Source organism: Oryzias latipes, chromosome 23 (genome assembly GCF_002234675.1).
Source record: "Oryzias latipes chromosome 23, ASM223467v1".
In the NCBI taxonomy this organism is placed as follows: domain Eukaryota; kingdom Metazoa; phylum Chordata; class Actinopteri; order Beloniformes; family Adrianichthyidae; genus Oryzias; species Oryzias latipes.
This window is the reverse complement of record NC_019881.2, coordinates 12,424,861-12,438,985: the sequence shown is the minus strand read 5'-3', so window position 1 is coordinate 12,438,985 and position 14,125 is coordinate 12,424,861. Positions and strand designations below refer to the sequence as shown.

Here is a 14,125-nt window from a genome sequence, read left to right as displayed (position 1 = left end):
AAGTTCACTTTTAAAAACACAATTGCATGTATTAATATTAAACTGACTAACGTTTGCAAGAGGGGAAGGTTAATAAAAAAAAGTCCTCTAAACATTACCGACGTTAAATGCATTTTTCCCCCAGATTGGTTCTGTACACTATGCAGCATTTCATGCATTTACACCAGGAATAACACTTCAAAAGTACACCTAAATATCTCCATTTTTATTTCACACCTTACGCTATTTAAAAAGTTATTGCAGCCAATATTTTATAACAATTATTTAAATGCAAACTTATGCATTAACTTGAGCAGCTATGTTTTCCCACGCTAACTGTCTCTGTTTTGCAGATGCAGTGGTGTTGCTTGTCTTCTGGAATATGTGCTCATATTCACTGTAACTCTGCAGCAGCACGTCAAGTTCAGCTGGCGAAAAATACGCAGACCTCTTTTTTTCCACGGTTGCCATGGTGACTCGTAATATCTGCGCTCCATTGATAATGGCTTCTTATAGTCGCGGTGCGGACGCTTACCTCCGAATCAGTCCACTCAGAATTGATTGACCTAACTCGGATCAGCTTCTCTGAAACAGAAAACTCAGAGTTGTTAATCTCTCGATTGACCAACTCAGAGTTCAAGTTTAACCTCAGAGTTCGTTGAACCTCCTTTCTGAAACAGGCCCCTAAACTGTCACAATCCTCACATAAAAACTTTTACAGCTGAGTTTTGGGTTCACAGGAGTTTTTCTTAGCAGCATCAAATCACTTTTGCTAACAAGATTTTTTTTTCTATTCAGTTAATCTTCTCGTCAGATACGTGGAAAGAAAAAGGAGGCTAAATTTTCATTTGGGGAGTTCTTGCCTCACAGTGGGGAGACAGTGGTTTGAATCCCAGCGGGAACCTTCCTATAAGGAGTTTTCATGTTCTTCCTGTGAATGTGTGGGTTTTCTCCTGGCACTCCAGCTTCCTCCCACAGTCCAAAAACACAGGTCATGGGTCCATTGTTGACATGTGTGACTGTGATTGTGTGGCCCTCCAACAGATTGGTGACCTGTTCAGGATGTATCCCACCTTTAACTCAACAGTAGTTGACCCCTGCAACCCTGTGACCGCTGGGTGGATGGATGTGTCTTTCTAAAACCCTATTTGGATCATAATTTTCTATCTATCTATCTATCTATCTATCTATCTATCTATCTATCTATCTATCTATCTATCTATCTATCTATCTATCTATCTATCTATCTATCTATCTATCTATCTATCTATCTATCTATCTATCTATCTATCATTTTAGTTTATTATTTGGATTAGCAGCAATCAACAATGCCCAAAAAAATAAAAAAGTGAACAAGAAATCAATTAAATTAGAAAATAAATAAATAACAAATAAAATTTGACTTGTTAAAAATGTTTTATCAATTTAGTTTTAGATAAAGTTTGTCAAATAACCACAAAAATAATAAAAATCATTAACAATAACAATAATTGAAACAAAAAGGGATGCGGCCTCTTTAAGGCATGTCACGTGGTAAGTCACATGACGCGGAAGCGATCCGAATGTTTACAAGCAGCACGTTTATCAGGCGCGCAATTACACTATTCCCTTTCTATCCTGAAGACTTTATCTTTCTTGTTTTGTTTTATTCCTACAATTTGAAAATAGTTATGCAATTAATTCAAACAGAATTGACTCTTTTTACCCAAAGTGAAGGTAAGTTTCTCCACTATCCGTTTATCGGGTCTTTGGGTCCATTTCTTCGGCATAATTATTAATTCGGTGTCATTTGGACCCGTCCTTCACATGTTGAGTTCGGTTTTATTTCCTGTTAGATTTTCGCTGCATATAAACTCACAAGGAGGAGAGAATGAATGAAAGCAGCGGTGACGTGAAGGTTCCCACGTGCTTCATCTCAACCCACGCGGGATTCCTCGGGAGCATCAAGACCTTGATCGAAGACTTCGAGGTGTCTGAGATCGACGTCAACGGCCTGAACGTCAAAACAGCATCAGCGGCTCGAGCATGCGCAGTTGACAGCAAACCCAGTTCAGATCTAAAGGGGAACCTTTGCTCACGTGACCCTGGAGTTCCACCAGGAACCCCCTCCCCAGGTTCACACAGTTTTGCTTTAGATGATGTTCTCGGTCCATCTGTCAGTGGAGAACTTGAGCGGTTTGCTGCAGCCCTCAGAGGTCAGAACCCAGCCGCCCTGCTGGAGCTGTCACTGGGATCCTTCCAGGACAAACAGCACAGAGCAAACGTCCACCGAGCTGTCAGGCAGCGCTTCCCCTTCCTCATGACCATCAGCAGCCGGCAGGAAATCAGGGTCCAGGAGGATCCGGACTACAGGGAGCTCTCCCGGCTGACCGGGGAGGAGGACGCAGAGGAGTTCTTCAGGTTCATCGATGCCAAAGTGCCGGGATCGACCCACAGGTTTGAAGTGGACAACGACAAGGAGCACAGGACGGAGGTCCACCGCTTCCTGAACCGGAGGTTTGGAAAACTGGTGGAGACGAAGAGCTTCAGTGAGGATCAGAGGACATCCATCTCTGTTCGACTGAGAGAGCATGGGAGGCCCAGGAAGAGGACGGCAGAGGAACCAGAGGACATTTATACCGGTAAGAGGTTGGTTTTTTGCACTGAAAACATGCAAAAAAAAGATTAAAAATGTTTTATTTCAATCAAATAATCCGACTCTTCATGAATCCAAAGAAATCCAAGTTCAAAAATGACTTCAACTGGGTTCCAACATCCAAAGATGGGATGAATCTGTGCTGTATTACCAGATATTTGGTGGCTTCTGATCTTAATAAAGTATTAATTTTAGATTTAGCAGTTACTTGTATCCAAAGTGACCTAGAGGTTTAGGGGGGGATGTCTTGCTCATGGCCAAAAGGACAGTAAAGCGTCGGACTCTCAACCCACCCATTGGTAGATGGTTTCAGAATCCACAAGGTTTAAACCTATACATCCATCATTAAAATAGTCTTTTATTTAACTATTGTTTGATCAAAATTATTGCACAAAATATAAAAGAAGTTTGTTTTTGCTTTAAAAGTAAAAATAAATAAATAAGAGAATAGAATAATATGAGAATAAAATTGTAAATTCCCGATTAAAAAAAAAAAGTTTTACATTTACAAAAAAATCTGATTCAGTGGGATTCTTGGTTTTGTGACTCTCATCTTCTCTCTAAATTGTCTGCTAAATAAAATAAACGGTTAATCTTCTATTTCTATTTGAAACAATTTGAAATCCAAATGTAAGATTTTATTATTAAAAGGAATTACTTTTTCTTTGTAAAATTGAGAATCTTTAAAGTATGAATTCACAACATTATTCTTGTAAAATTTTGATTTTTTTTCCCCCTCCATAAAATCTTGACTTCCTGCTCATAAATTTAAGAATTTATTCTCAATAGAAATTTTATTTTTTTCCTTATATACGACTTTTTTCACATGCCCAGTGCTTCCTCAATTGGCACAGTGAGGAATTTTTAGTCTCATAAAAATGTGATTTTTTTTTTTTTTTTTTTAAAGCTCTTTATGGCTATATTGTCACAAAATTGTGACTTGGTGCTCATACTTTTATTTTATTATTAAATTTGACCATGAATGACTTTTTATTTTTGTAAAATTTTGACTTTTCTCTTAATTTTAGGACTTAGTTCTCATATAAATTTGAGAATAAAATACTTTTAAGACCTCGTCATAAATTTTGTGAACATTTTTTGTTTTTATTTTCATAATATTTAAGTTTTCTCATGTTTTTATTTTTATAAATGTTGACTTCTTTTTTTATGACTTTATTCTCATAAAAATGTTAATTTTTAAAACTACTTTTACACCAGCACCGTCATCATATTGATTTTTTTTTTTAAATAATTAGTTGTTTTTATTTTGGTAAAATTGAAACATTTCTGATAATTTTTATTTTTATTTTTTTGTAAAATTTTGACTTTTCTTTTGTCCCAATTCCAAGATTTTAATCTTGTAATTTTCTCAGAATTTCAAAACTTTATTCTGGTATATATTTGTTTATTTTTTCTTTGTGTCAGGGAAGGAGCAGCTTTTTTTTGTTTTGTTTTTTGTGTTGGCGTAACTGAAAGTCCAATTTTTCTCTCCTGACTGTTCACTCAGCGTTCACACTTCGTAAGGTAAACCTGGAGACCCTGGAGGCCATCAGCCACATGGCGGCTGCTCTGGGGGTCCTTCCCTCCGATTTTACCTACGCGGGGATCAAGGACAAGCGAGCTGTCACCTACCAGTCCATGGTGGTCAAGAAGGTCTCGCCAGAAAGGTAGCGGTCCTTCAGGCGACGGTCCGAGTGCCGGAATTGATGAACCAAAACCCAAATGTAGGTGTCATGTGTCATTAGGTTGAAAGAAAAGTCAATAGAATTCGAGATGCGGGGGATGAAAGTGTCACACGTGCACAAAGTGGGTGAACCCCTCAAACTGGGACGACTGCGGGGGAACCACTTTGACCTGGTGGTCCGGAACATCAAGCCGCACCGGACCGCCAGCTTTGCAGATGCACACTTGGAAGGGCTGGTGAAGGAAGCGGTGGAGAACGTCAAGGTACAACCTCCTTCACAACTGTTTTCTTTAACCCTTTAACACAGGAAATGTCGCAGAAATTACACACCGTAACTCTTCAACCGATTATACAGTCAACATGAATCAGCGGATTGTGACTGATTTTGACGGATATGCAACACATTACTAACGTAAAGTGTAGCATAATGGCACGAAGTTGCTTTTCTCCGCAACAGAATCAGCTGATATGCATTTACAGCTTAAGGCTAGGTTTGAGGAGTTAAAAGGGGTGATGTTACAAACTAAATCTGATATTAGTTTAAAAAAAAACTCAAAAGAAATAAACAAAAAAGAAGTAAAAGTGCAGCTTTTGATGTTTACAAGTATCGTACAATTCAGATTTTTGAATGACTATACGGCGCAATATTAAGAAATGGAGAATGAATGGTTTATTTTCATGCATGAGAGGCACCAGATTATATTTATAGGGTACATAAAGCAAAAAAAACAAGTCAGACAATGTGGTTTGACTACACTACCCAGAATGCTCTAAGGGACCAAGAGGCAGACGATTGGTCGGAGGAGTTGATGTGAAGTTTTCCAAGCAAATTGTGTTGCATCATACAAATCTGTTTCAGGTCAGTAGGAATCAAAACTCACACAAACGCAGCACCGGATTAGGAAGGGCACAGTTTATTTTTGAGAAATTAAATGGTTCAAAGTGCATCTTTTAGTTTCAAATATATGTTATATTTTTAAATGACTAATATCAATTCAAGACAAAGACTAATACCTAATGAGTCATTTTTGTCTATAAAGAAATTAATAATGACACTGATTTATAGAAAATCAATCAATATAACATTACAATTTATTATTAAATTTAAAGTCCTCAGTTCCATAACATTGATAAGCTAATGCTACACGTCTTGTGCTTTCAGACCACAGGCTTCGTCAATTACTACGGACCGCAGAGGTTTGGCAGCTGCCAGACGGTTCAGTCCGATCAAGTAGGACTGGCTCTGCTGAAGGAAGACATGGTAAGAGACTTTGGCCGAATCCGAATTCTTCTCCCTAGCCCTACATGTAGCCCTCCATACAGAGATTTACTGACTGTGTCCAAATTTGAAGGCTGCGTTCTTCCTGGGCTCCATTTGTAGGCCGCTTACATCAGAGCGCCGCCACAAGACTGTCCAAATTCAGCGACTCCTTCAAATGCGGCCAACGAACACGCCTTCTTTTTCTGATTTCAAGGATTGGTATGGTGTATCCTTCTATGCTGTCCATATCCCAAGATGCATTGCGGCCGAACCCGGAGATTTTCTAACAACAATGGCGGACTGTGAAGCGGAACCCGGAGTTGGAGATAATTAGACCTTTTTATATTTACACCTCCAAGATTAAAAGTTGGAAAATTTTCAGCTTCATACCTGGTTCACTACTCTTCTCTGTTGCTAGGCGACAGAACATTTACCAATTTACTGGAATAATCTAAAGGCGGGATTCGTCCAAATTCCCAGCTGTTAACATCCGGCCTACCCGAAGGCCGCGGCCAACGTCCCCTGGGAAGGCCGCAGTCATTGAAAGATGCAGCCCTCGAATTTGGACACCCCCCTTAGAAAAATAGTCTCTTCGAATTCGGACGCCACTCCCACTCGATGATGTCATCAATAGTGGCCAGTCAGCTACGCACTAACATAGCTCGGAAAATCCATGACATCGGTTCTAAAACTTTAAAAAGTCACACTAAAGCAAAAAGTTATCACTTACATTTAGATATAAGCATCTGTTCTTCAGAGCACACCCACATGAAGAAATGGTTTCTAAGTTAACCTTGTAGGGAGGGAGACAGAGCCCTCCCTACAAGGTTAGGGGAAGAATTCGGATTCGGCCTTTGACTCAAGCTGCTGGTAAACAGCTCGGCCTTCAACAGTGTGCCTTGTTGTGTGTCAGGTGAATGCCGTGCGTCTCTTCTTCACTCCAGAGGACGCCATGGATCCTCCAAACCAGGCAAAGCGACTCTTCCTCCAAACAAGTGAGAATCGTTTTTTTTTTATTAATCTGAAAATGATTTAATAAAGTTGTCAAACTGAAACGTACTTTTTAACCCTTGTGCTATCCTATGACCCCACCCTTTCATTGACGTGTTCTCCCTACCATGACAAAGGTGGATAAAGGTGGAAAGATTTCATGTAATCCATGGACACCAGTGAAGATCACAAATCATTGAAGAAAAAAGGTTCAGCGCACTGTCTAGTGGGTCTAGATGACCCAACTCCCAATGTTAAAGTGCCTAGGATAGCACAAGGGTTAAACAAAGACGTTTTTTTACTGATTATGTCTAAGAATGGGGTTTTCTTAATAACCAGGTTTTTTGGGGACAAGCCACGCCCACCTCTCTGATAAAAAAAAAAAAAATTAAAATTAAAAAAAAAAAAATCACATAAAGTCACATTTGTTTCAGTTGGGGTTGAAATTTTTGTTTTTTCCCCCCCGGTTAGATCTTATGTTATTTCCTATAGTGGATTGCTCAAACATTTCACAATATGATACCAATAATACATTTTTCAGTCGGAAATGGATGAAGTTGATGCGAATGTTACATTTATATCATTAATGCTGTTTGCCGTTGCTTCCACCCTCCCTAGATAACGCAAAAGAGGCTCTGGCGCTGATGCCTTCATCCAAACCCCGGGAGCGCTTGATGCTTCGGGCCATGAACCGGTACGGAACCGGTCCGGATGGTTGTGCTCAGGCGTGGCTCAGCCTGCCCCACGGCATGAGAGTGTTCTACCCTCATGCCTACTGCAGCAGGTCAGCTTCAGTCAGCACTGCAACGCTCTTTCTAGTCACAGAATTAATCCAATTTTTGCCCAAATGACTACTTTTAGTGACACGACGTGCAATAATAGCTCCAGTTTGTGTTAGTCACTCATTACTTATTTAGTTGCAATAACTATGGGGATATGTGGTTTTCAGGGTGTGGAATGAAGCAGTGGCACATAGGCTGTCTACTCTGGGTCACAGAGTCAAACAGGGAGACCTGGTGTGGACAGAAGAGAAGGAAATAAAGGAATCTGGAGACGCTACCTCACCAAAAGTAAGACCTGAGAGTCCCTACTTATATCAGCTTCCACTAAAGAAACAATAGACAGTTTGGATTTACTGCAAAATTTGTTTCAATCACAACAACTAAAACTGTATTTATTCCTTTATTCCTTCTTTCTGACTTTCCCTTAAATAAAAAGGACCATACAGACTGTTATTAAAACACTAATGATGAGTGTCGAGTGGAGAAAATTGACGTACAGGGTTCAATAATTACCTCAGTAACAAATACGCTTGTAATTAAAAACATTAGAGGAATCTTACAAAAAAGAAATTAACTGTTTAGTCCCACAAGGCTCAATACTGGGGTCCATTGCAAGTTGGTATACAGTCATCCCTTGCTATAACGCGGTTTACTTTTCACGGTTTCGCTACTTCACGGATTTGCATCGTGCATTGTGTTCTGCATTCTGATTGGCTAAAAAGTCACTCTGCTTCTTCTCTACCTGTGCGTCAATAACGTTGCAGTTTAATATATGTTCACGTACGTAAAACAGCTTGCCAAATTTACATTACGTTCGTGCAAATTCTGTTGATGGTAGCATGTCAGTGTATAAGGATCTTTTTGCAAAGCAGAAAAAAGAGCGACAACAACTGCCAATCAATATGTTCTTCTCCTGAACAAACACAGCTGCACCGTGGGCTTCAGAAGAAGAAAACACTGCAGAGCGGAGTCAGGATGCAGCGGCTCAGTCTGAAGAGTGGTGAAATACACCTGAGTCACTATTTGTCCCACTGTACTTTGTATTTTTTCATAATCATTTTAAATTTTCTCCCGTTTAATCCAATACTCGGGTCGTGGTGGGCGGGGCTAATCTCCACGATTTGAAGCCTTCTGTTCACATTGATGATTAAAATTATTATTTGACAGTACAGTACAGAAGTTATTCGCTGAAAAAACATTTCTAAAGTACTTTTATTTGTGAAACAAATGCTTGAGCCTGTTTGTTCTTTCTTTTCAACGTATAATAGAGTATTCAATTGTATAATAATTGCATAAAAAATAGAGGTTTCTACTTCACGGATTTTGTCTATCACGGGGTCTTTTTGGAACGTAACCCCCGCGAAAAACAAGGGTTTACTGTATATACAAAATGATTAATTGACAATGGACCCCAGTATTGAGCCTTGCGGGACTCCATGATGGATATTTTCTAACCAATGACTCTAAAGTCTCATTCATTTATATATTACGGTATATATATTAATAAGAGAACTAAAATTATTGTTGGCTTCTACTGCTTTAACTATTTTCAAACAAATTTCAGACACATTTGATTATTAAGAACATGTTAAAAACATTTTTAACAGCTTTGAAAATGGACATTTCTAGGCATCAGGATAATAACGACAAAATATTTCTATAATGTATGCAAAATTAACTTATCTAAATGTAAAATACCTTTATGTATTTTATTTCTTACGTCGGTTAAGTGGAAATAAGAGGGAATTATGAAAAATATGAAGAAAAGTAAATGAAATATTTCATTTTGGAGTAAATTTTAACCACAAATCTTACCTGGACTACAAGAAATGGATTCCTTCCATTACTGGCGTTAGCATGATGACCACCTTTTTATCCATCACTGATGAATGATTTTATTTTGGATGTGAACAGACTGTACTAGTTATTTCTAGCATTTGTTTTCCTGCATCGTGTCATATTAGGCAGAAGAGAGAAAGATCGAGTGCAGATGTTTGGCATTAAGCGCTGCTTCCAGCAGGAGGAGGGCGGTGTGATGTCATGGCAGTCTCTCCGGAGCCTCGTCACGCGTCCGTGTGTCATCTGAACCCAAATTTACAGCCCTTGTGTCCAACAGGCTGCAAAGGGAGAAGTTTATCTGCTGCTTTTAACCCTTTTATCCCTCTGGGTGGATGGGTGGGGGGTGAAGCCCTTCCTGCATGCTCCCATAAATTAGAGTGTTGACCTTTTTTTCTTTGTCTCGGCTTCTGCAGATCCACGTGGTGACAGCCCAGGAGGAGCAAGGGGGCATATTTACTCTGGAACAAGTAGGGATGCTTTTGGGCTATCCTTTGACTGAATTTGTTTAACTTTTTTGCTAAAGTGTCTGCCTCCTCTCCTGCCAGCTTTTATTGCCGATGCCAGGAAACACTGTGAAATACCCTGAAAATGCCATGGCAACGTGGTATCAGGAAAGATTGGCGCGAGACGGCCTGACAGACTGCCGATTCCGAGTCAGCAGCCTGAAACTGAACTTACCTGGCTGCTACCGCCCCCTGCTGGCAGTCCCACACAACCTCCAGTATGAGCTGCGGAGGGCAGACGGCAGCCAGGATGGAGCGCTCACTCTGACCCTAAACTTTGACCTGAACCCGGCCTGTTACGCCACCGTCTGCCTCAGAGAGATCATGAAGGCCGACACTTTAAACTGAAGTGTTCCTTAAAATGTAAAAGGCATTAAAAGATCTTTAATTTTCCATTTAAATCTATGATTTAGTTTGTTTTTAATTTATTTGTATTCTTTCTTAATGAAAGTATGACAATAACTGCACAAATCCATCTAATATGTATTAAAAAAAATTTTTTTTAAAAACAATAATTATAAAAGTCAGGAACCTTGTTTCTCTGTGGGTTTTGTGAACATGTGCAACACTATAAAATCAACTTAGTTTGTTTTACACTTTTTATACAATGTTGTATCTCAAAGTGCTTAATAAGAACTCGTTGAAAAACACTTGTTTTTTTTATAAATATATTATATAAATGTATGAGATAATAGTCATTGATCTAAAAAAAACAATCATGGAGTCCCACAAGGCTCAATACTGGGGTTCATGGCAAATGAATTTGTTTGTATATCTATGAATTTGCAAAATACCCTAGTATCGAGCCTTGTGGGACTCCACAATTGATTTTCAAACACAAAGCTTAAACATGGTAAAAAAAAAATGTTAAAAAAAAAAAACAACAATAAAAATGCAGTCTTGCTGCAGGAGACGCTGGAGTTTAAAAGAAGTTGGAATAAAAAAAATAATAGTACACAAAGTACAATAGTTCCCTTATAATCACAGTAAAACAGGAGAAGGTTTAGGTAAGACAAAATATATAGCCACAACCAAATCGGTGTAAAACTTAAAAAGAAAATAATGAATAGGTAAAAATTAACCCCTTTCTGCCAGATTTTATATCCCATTAAAAAATATATATGAAAAATATTCTTTAGTCCTTTTTCCATCTGAGATTATGCTAAATTAGGGGAAGCCCTGGATTAAATGGTACTTTGCCAATCAATTAGCAATAAGTGTTTTTCACTACATTATTGTAGTGCAGACTCATCTTTCTGAATCTAGACATCAGGAGTTAAAGCAAAACACACATGGAAATAAATGTAAGCTCAATCCAGTTTCTATTAAACACAATTGAAAAACAAAACAAAAAGAAAGTTCTTAAATTTTCTGATTTGCTATGCACAGATTTTCCTCTAAAAGTAAAAAAGGAGAAAAGGTTTTCTTGAAAGAAAACATTTTAAACATCAATAAAACTAGATGTATGTTTGGTTTTAGTGACACAATTTTTTGCTAAAGCGGATCCAGAGACCAACAAAAGATGAAGCGAATATTTGTAGATGAAGTGTTAAGAGTGTGACCCTGGTTCAAATCCCACATTTCTGTGTGGAGTTTGCATGCGCTCCTTGTGCAGGCGTGGCTTGTCTGTGGGCACTCCAGCTTCTTCCTACAGTCCAAAAACATGCTCCATCTAAGTGCAAGTAATTATGTAGCACAGCAACCTGTCCAGGGTGTACCCCGCCTTCGCCCAACAGTTTGTGATAGGCTCTAGCAACTCTGTTGCTAAGCAATTAAGTGGGTTTGGATAATGGTTGGATGAAACGGTGCAAAGAGCAGCTGCACCTACGCCTCACATTAGCATTGCAGCAGTGTCGGATGCAGTGATCCACAAAAGAAACAAACGCCGTTTTCTTTTGTTGTTTTTTTTCGAGACGACTGTTGTTGTGATTTTGGGCTATACAAATAAAATTGAATTGAATTGAAGTGATTCAAAGCTAGAACAAATGCCTTCTCTGGAATGAGGAACACGCTGGCAATCTGAATGACGTGTCCGGGTTCGGCAGAGAACAGGGGTGTTTTTGAGTTGGGCTGTTTTCCAGGAGCTGAGCTTGATCCCTTAAATTCTAAGTGCTGCAAAAGACGTTCAAAAATCTCATTAAACGTCATGGAGCACAAATTGGACGGGGTCCTCAAGAGCCACAACCCCGCCCATTTTACCCAACTCTTCCTGTACTCCTTGCTGCTGATTTGCCAGCTCAAGTGATTCCACATCCTAACTGATATGTGATCCAGGTAATTCAGCAGCAAGCAGTGCAAGGAGCAGGAAACCAGGCAAGGTTTGCCAGCCCGAGTTAATGATGATAATGTAAAGCAAAAAAGCTACCACTAGGTGGGGACATCAGTCAGATATTGATTGCTGGACTGGAATTCATGTATTCTGTCATCCTATCTGGAAGGTAAAGGTGAACCAAAAATCATACAAAAATAGTTAGACACATTCCTCAAACTATTTTGCTCCTAGACAAACGGAAGTTGGATATTGGTGTTTGCTATGTTGAAATCCAGTTAAAAATGACTTTAGTATGCAGGCAGAAAATCAGTCACTTCTGCTAAAAAATGTAAAGATTACATGTATTTTCAGACTAACATTAAATGTAACTAGATGAAAATGTTGATACCTTTTTGTTTTCAGGAACACGTGTGGCTTGAGGATAATTGATATGACTCCACACGGCAGCTGAGAGGCTGTTTATGCATCAGAAATCAATTTCTCACACAGACACGTCGCTGCGAAAGATCTCGCCTCTGATTCGTGCTCCGGCCGGCTGTGGAGAAACGCCGACCCACTTCAGCGGCAAATGGGACATATTATTTGACATCTCTGCAGCTGAAAGGCTTAAAGTAAACACTGAACACAAAAATAAATAAATAGGTCAAGGGCCATAAGTAAGTTTACCATCAGTTGATCACAAGATGGAGAAGAGACATGTTAGGAACTTTGGCTGATGTGTATTTTATTGTGAAAATCTGAAAAGGTGAATAAATTATTGTTGTTAGGAACTGCAAACCTTTTTGAACCAAGGTTTTCATGTTATCCTGAGCAACCCCTGCATAAAAAATAATGTATTTGCATAAGGAAGTCAGCTGGCAAACCTTAGGCATGCTTCGCTGCTGTAAAATGCATGAAGTCTGATTTTGTACAGGTTCAAACGTGGCATTAAAATATTGCAGAAGGTGTTAAAATATGATTTCTTTTCAGCTACTTTAGCTCAGAGTCTGTGAGTTACTGAGGAAAATACAGAAAATAAAGCAGGAAGGGTTTATTCTTTCTCAAAATGTTTGTTTTTTTATTTGTTTTTTGGAGTGTTCGTGCCTGATTTGTGGTGGATATGTGGTTTCATTGATTTTAGTTTTAGAAGACGAGCTCCTTATCAAGCACTTTGAAAGACAGTCATTTGTATGAAGTTTAAAAGTGACAAATTCTTGAAGTTAAAAAGAATTAAATTAAAGAATTAAACCAGAAATGTCAGCTGCTTCACACGCCTCACCCTTTCTATCCACCCCTGCCACACTTACTACTCTGTCCATGACAACACGCCTTTTTTCAAAATGGCAGCTTTTCTGTTAGTTTGAACTCCATAGCAACCATTACATTTATCTGTTGCCTGAGGGTGACAAGCAGATTTATGTAATTTTTAGAAGAATCGTTGAAAGCAGATTTTTGGATTTCCTTGACAACAGAGGTTTTTTTGTTTACCACGGCCACATTCCTAACACGTTCACACCGTATGTCTTTATTTCGCCTAGCTTGAGCCAGGGATCCATGACTACATTTTCACAATATTCCGATAAAAAATGTGCGCGTAGCGGGGAAACGCCACTTTTCCAAACTAGCCATGCTAATGCTGTTCAATATCTACATCATTTAAAACCAACCTTCTTTTCCCCAAGTAGCTTTGAATTCCGTCGGAGGAGCTTAAATTTGTAACTGGTATTAAAGGTGTGTTTTTGTTCAAGATGGTGTCCTCTTCCTTATGTCAAAGGTCAACAAACCTTCGGTTGTGGTTAACCTTGTGACATGTGTGAAATGAAGATCGTTTGAACAAGTTTGATCCGCCATGTCATCATTTTTGGGGGTGGAGTTGTTCACTATGCCCAAAATTCATTGGTGAGTTTTTGAGTATGTGGATGGCGCAAAATGTACATGCACAGGCGCAGTACAAAAGAGTTGCGAGAACGTGATGGCCCCTGCAGATCAGGACTACAAGGACCATAATAAAAGATGGAAGTAGGCTGATGGGTCAGCAGTGTGTTTGTTGTTCTTCAGTTCACTCAGCCATCTTGCTGCAGGGGGCGTGGCCAAGCATTGCTCAGAAATCGCAGTCTCTGTGTACAGACTGCTTGTCGTGATACATTTTTATCACCTTCAGGAAAAAATGTGACACTAACAGCTTTCAACAGCAAAGTACT

General features: G+C 39.1%; 1 protein-coding gene across 3 annotated transcripts; it reads left to right on the top strand.

Moving 5' to 3' along the window:
• Positions 1–1,514: 1,514 nt before the first annotated feature.
• On the top strand, positions 1,515–13,648 carry pus7l (pseudouridylate synthase 7 like). Of its 3 annotated transcripts, XM_020714152.2 has the most exons (11): positions 1,515–1,695; positions 1,815–2,600; positions 4,122–4,281; positions 4,360–4,561; positions 5,461–5,559; positions 6,473–6,554; positions 7,168–7,333; positions 7,499–7,619; positions 9,584–9,637; positions 9,716–10,036; positions 12,348–13,648. In XM_020714152.2, the coding sequence occupies exons 2-10, from the start codon at positions 1,850–1,852 to the stop codon at positions 10,019–10,021; spliced, it is 1,941 nt and encodes a 646-aa protein (XP_020569811.1). In that variant the 5' UTR covers positions 1,515–1,695; positions 1,815–1,849; the 3' UTR covers positions 10,022–10,036; positions 12,348–13,648. The 3 variants fall into 3 exon arrangements, with proteins under 3 accessions (XP_020569811.1, XP_020569812.1, XP_004083173.1); XM_020714153.2 differs by lacking the exon at positions 12,348–13,648 and having other exon boundaries at positions 1,841–2,600; positions 9,716–10,594; XM_004083125.4 differs by lacking the exon at positions 12,348–13,648 and having other exon boundaries at positions 9,716–10,594.
• Positions 13,649–14,125: the final 477 nt, after the last annotated feature.

Excerpts from the sequence above, each read along its gene's own strand:
- pus7l (XM_020714152.2), top strand. The coding sequence starts at position 1,850 with ATGAATGAAAGCAGCGGTGACGTGAAGGTTCCCACGTGCTTCATCTCA. Across the intron at positions 5,560-6,472 it reads CTCTGCTGAAGGAAGACATG|GTGAATGCCGTGCGTCTCTT; the intron begins GTAAGAGACTTT and ends GTTGTGTGTCAG. Across the intron at positions 6,555-7,167 it reads GCGACTCTTCCTCCAAACAA|ATAACGCAAAAGAGGCTCTG; the intron begins GTGAGAATCGTT and ends CACCCTCCCTAG.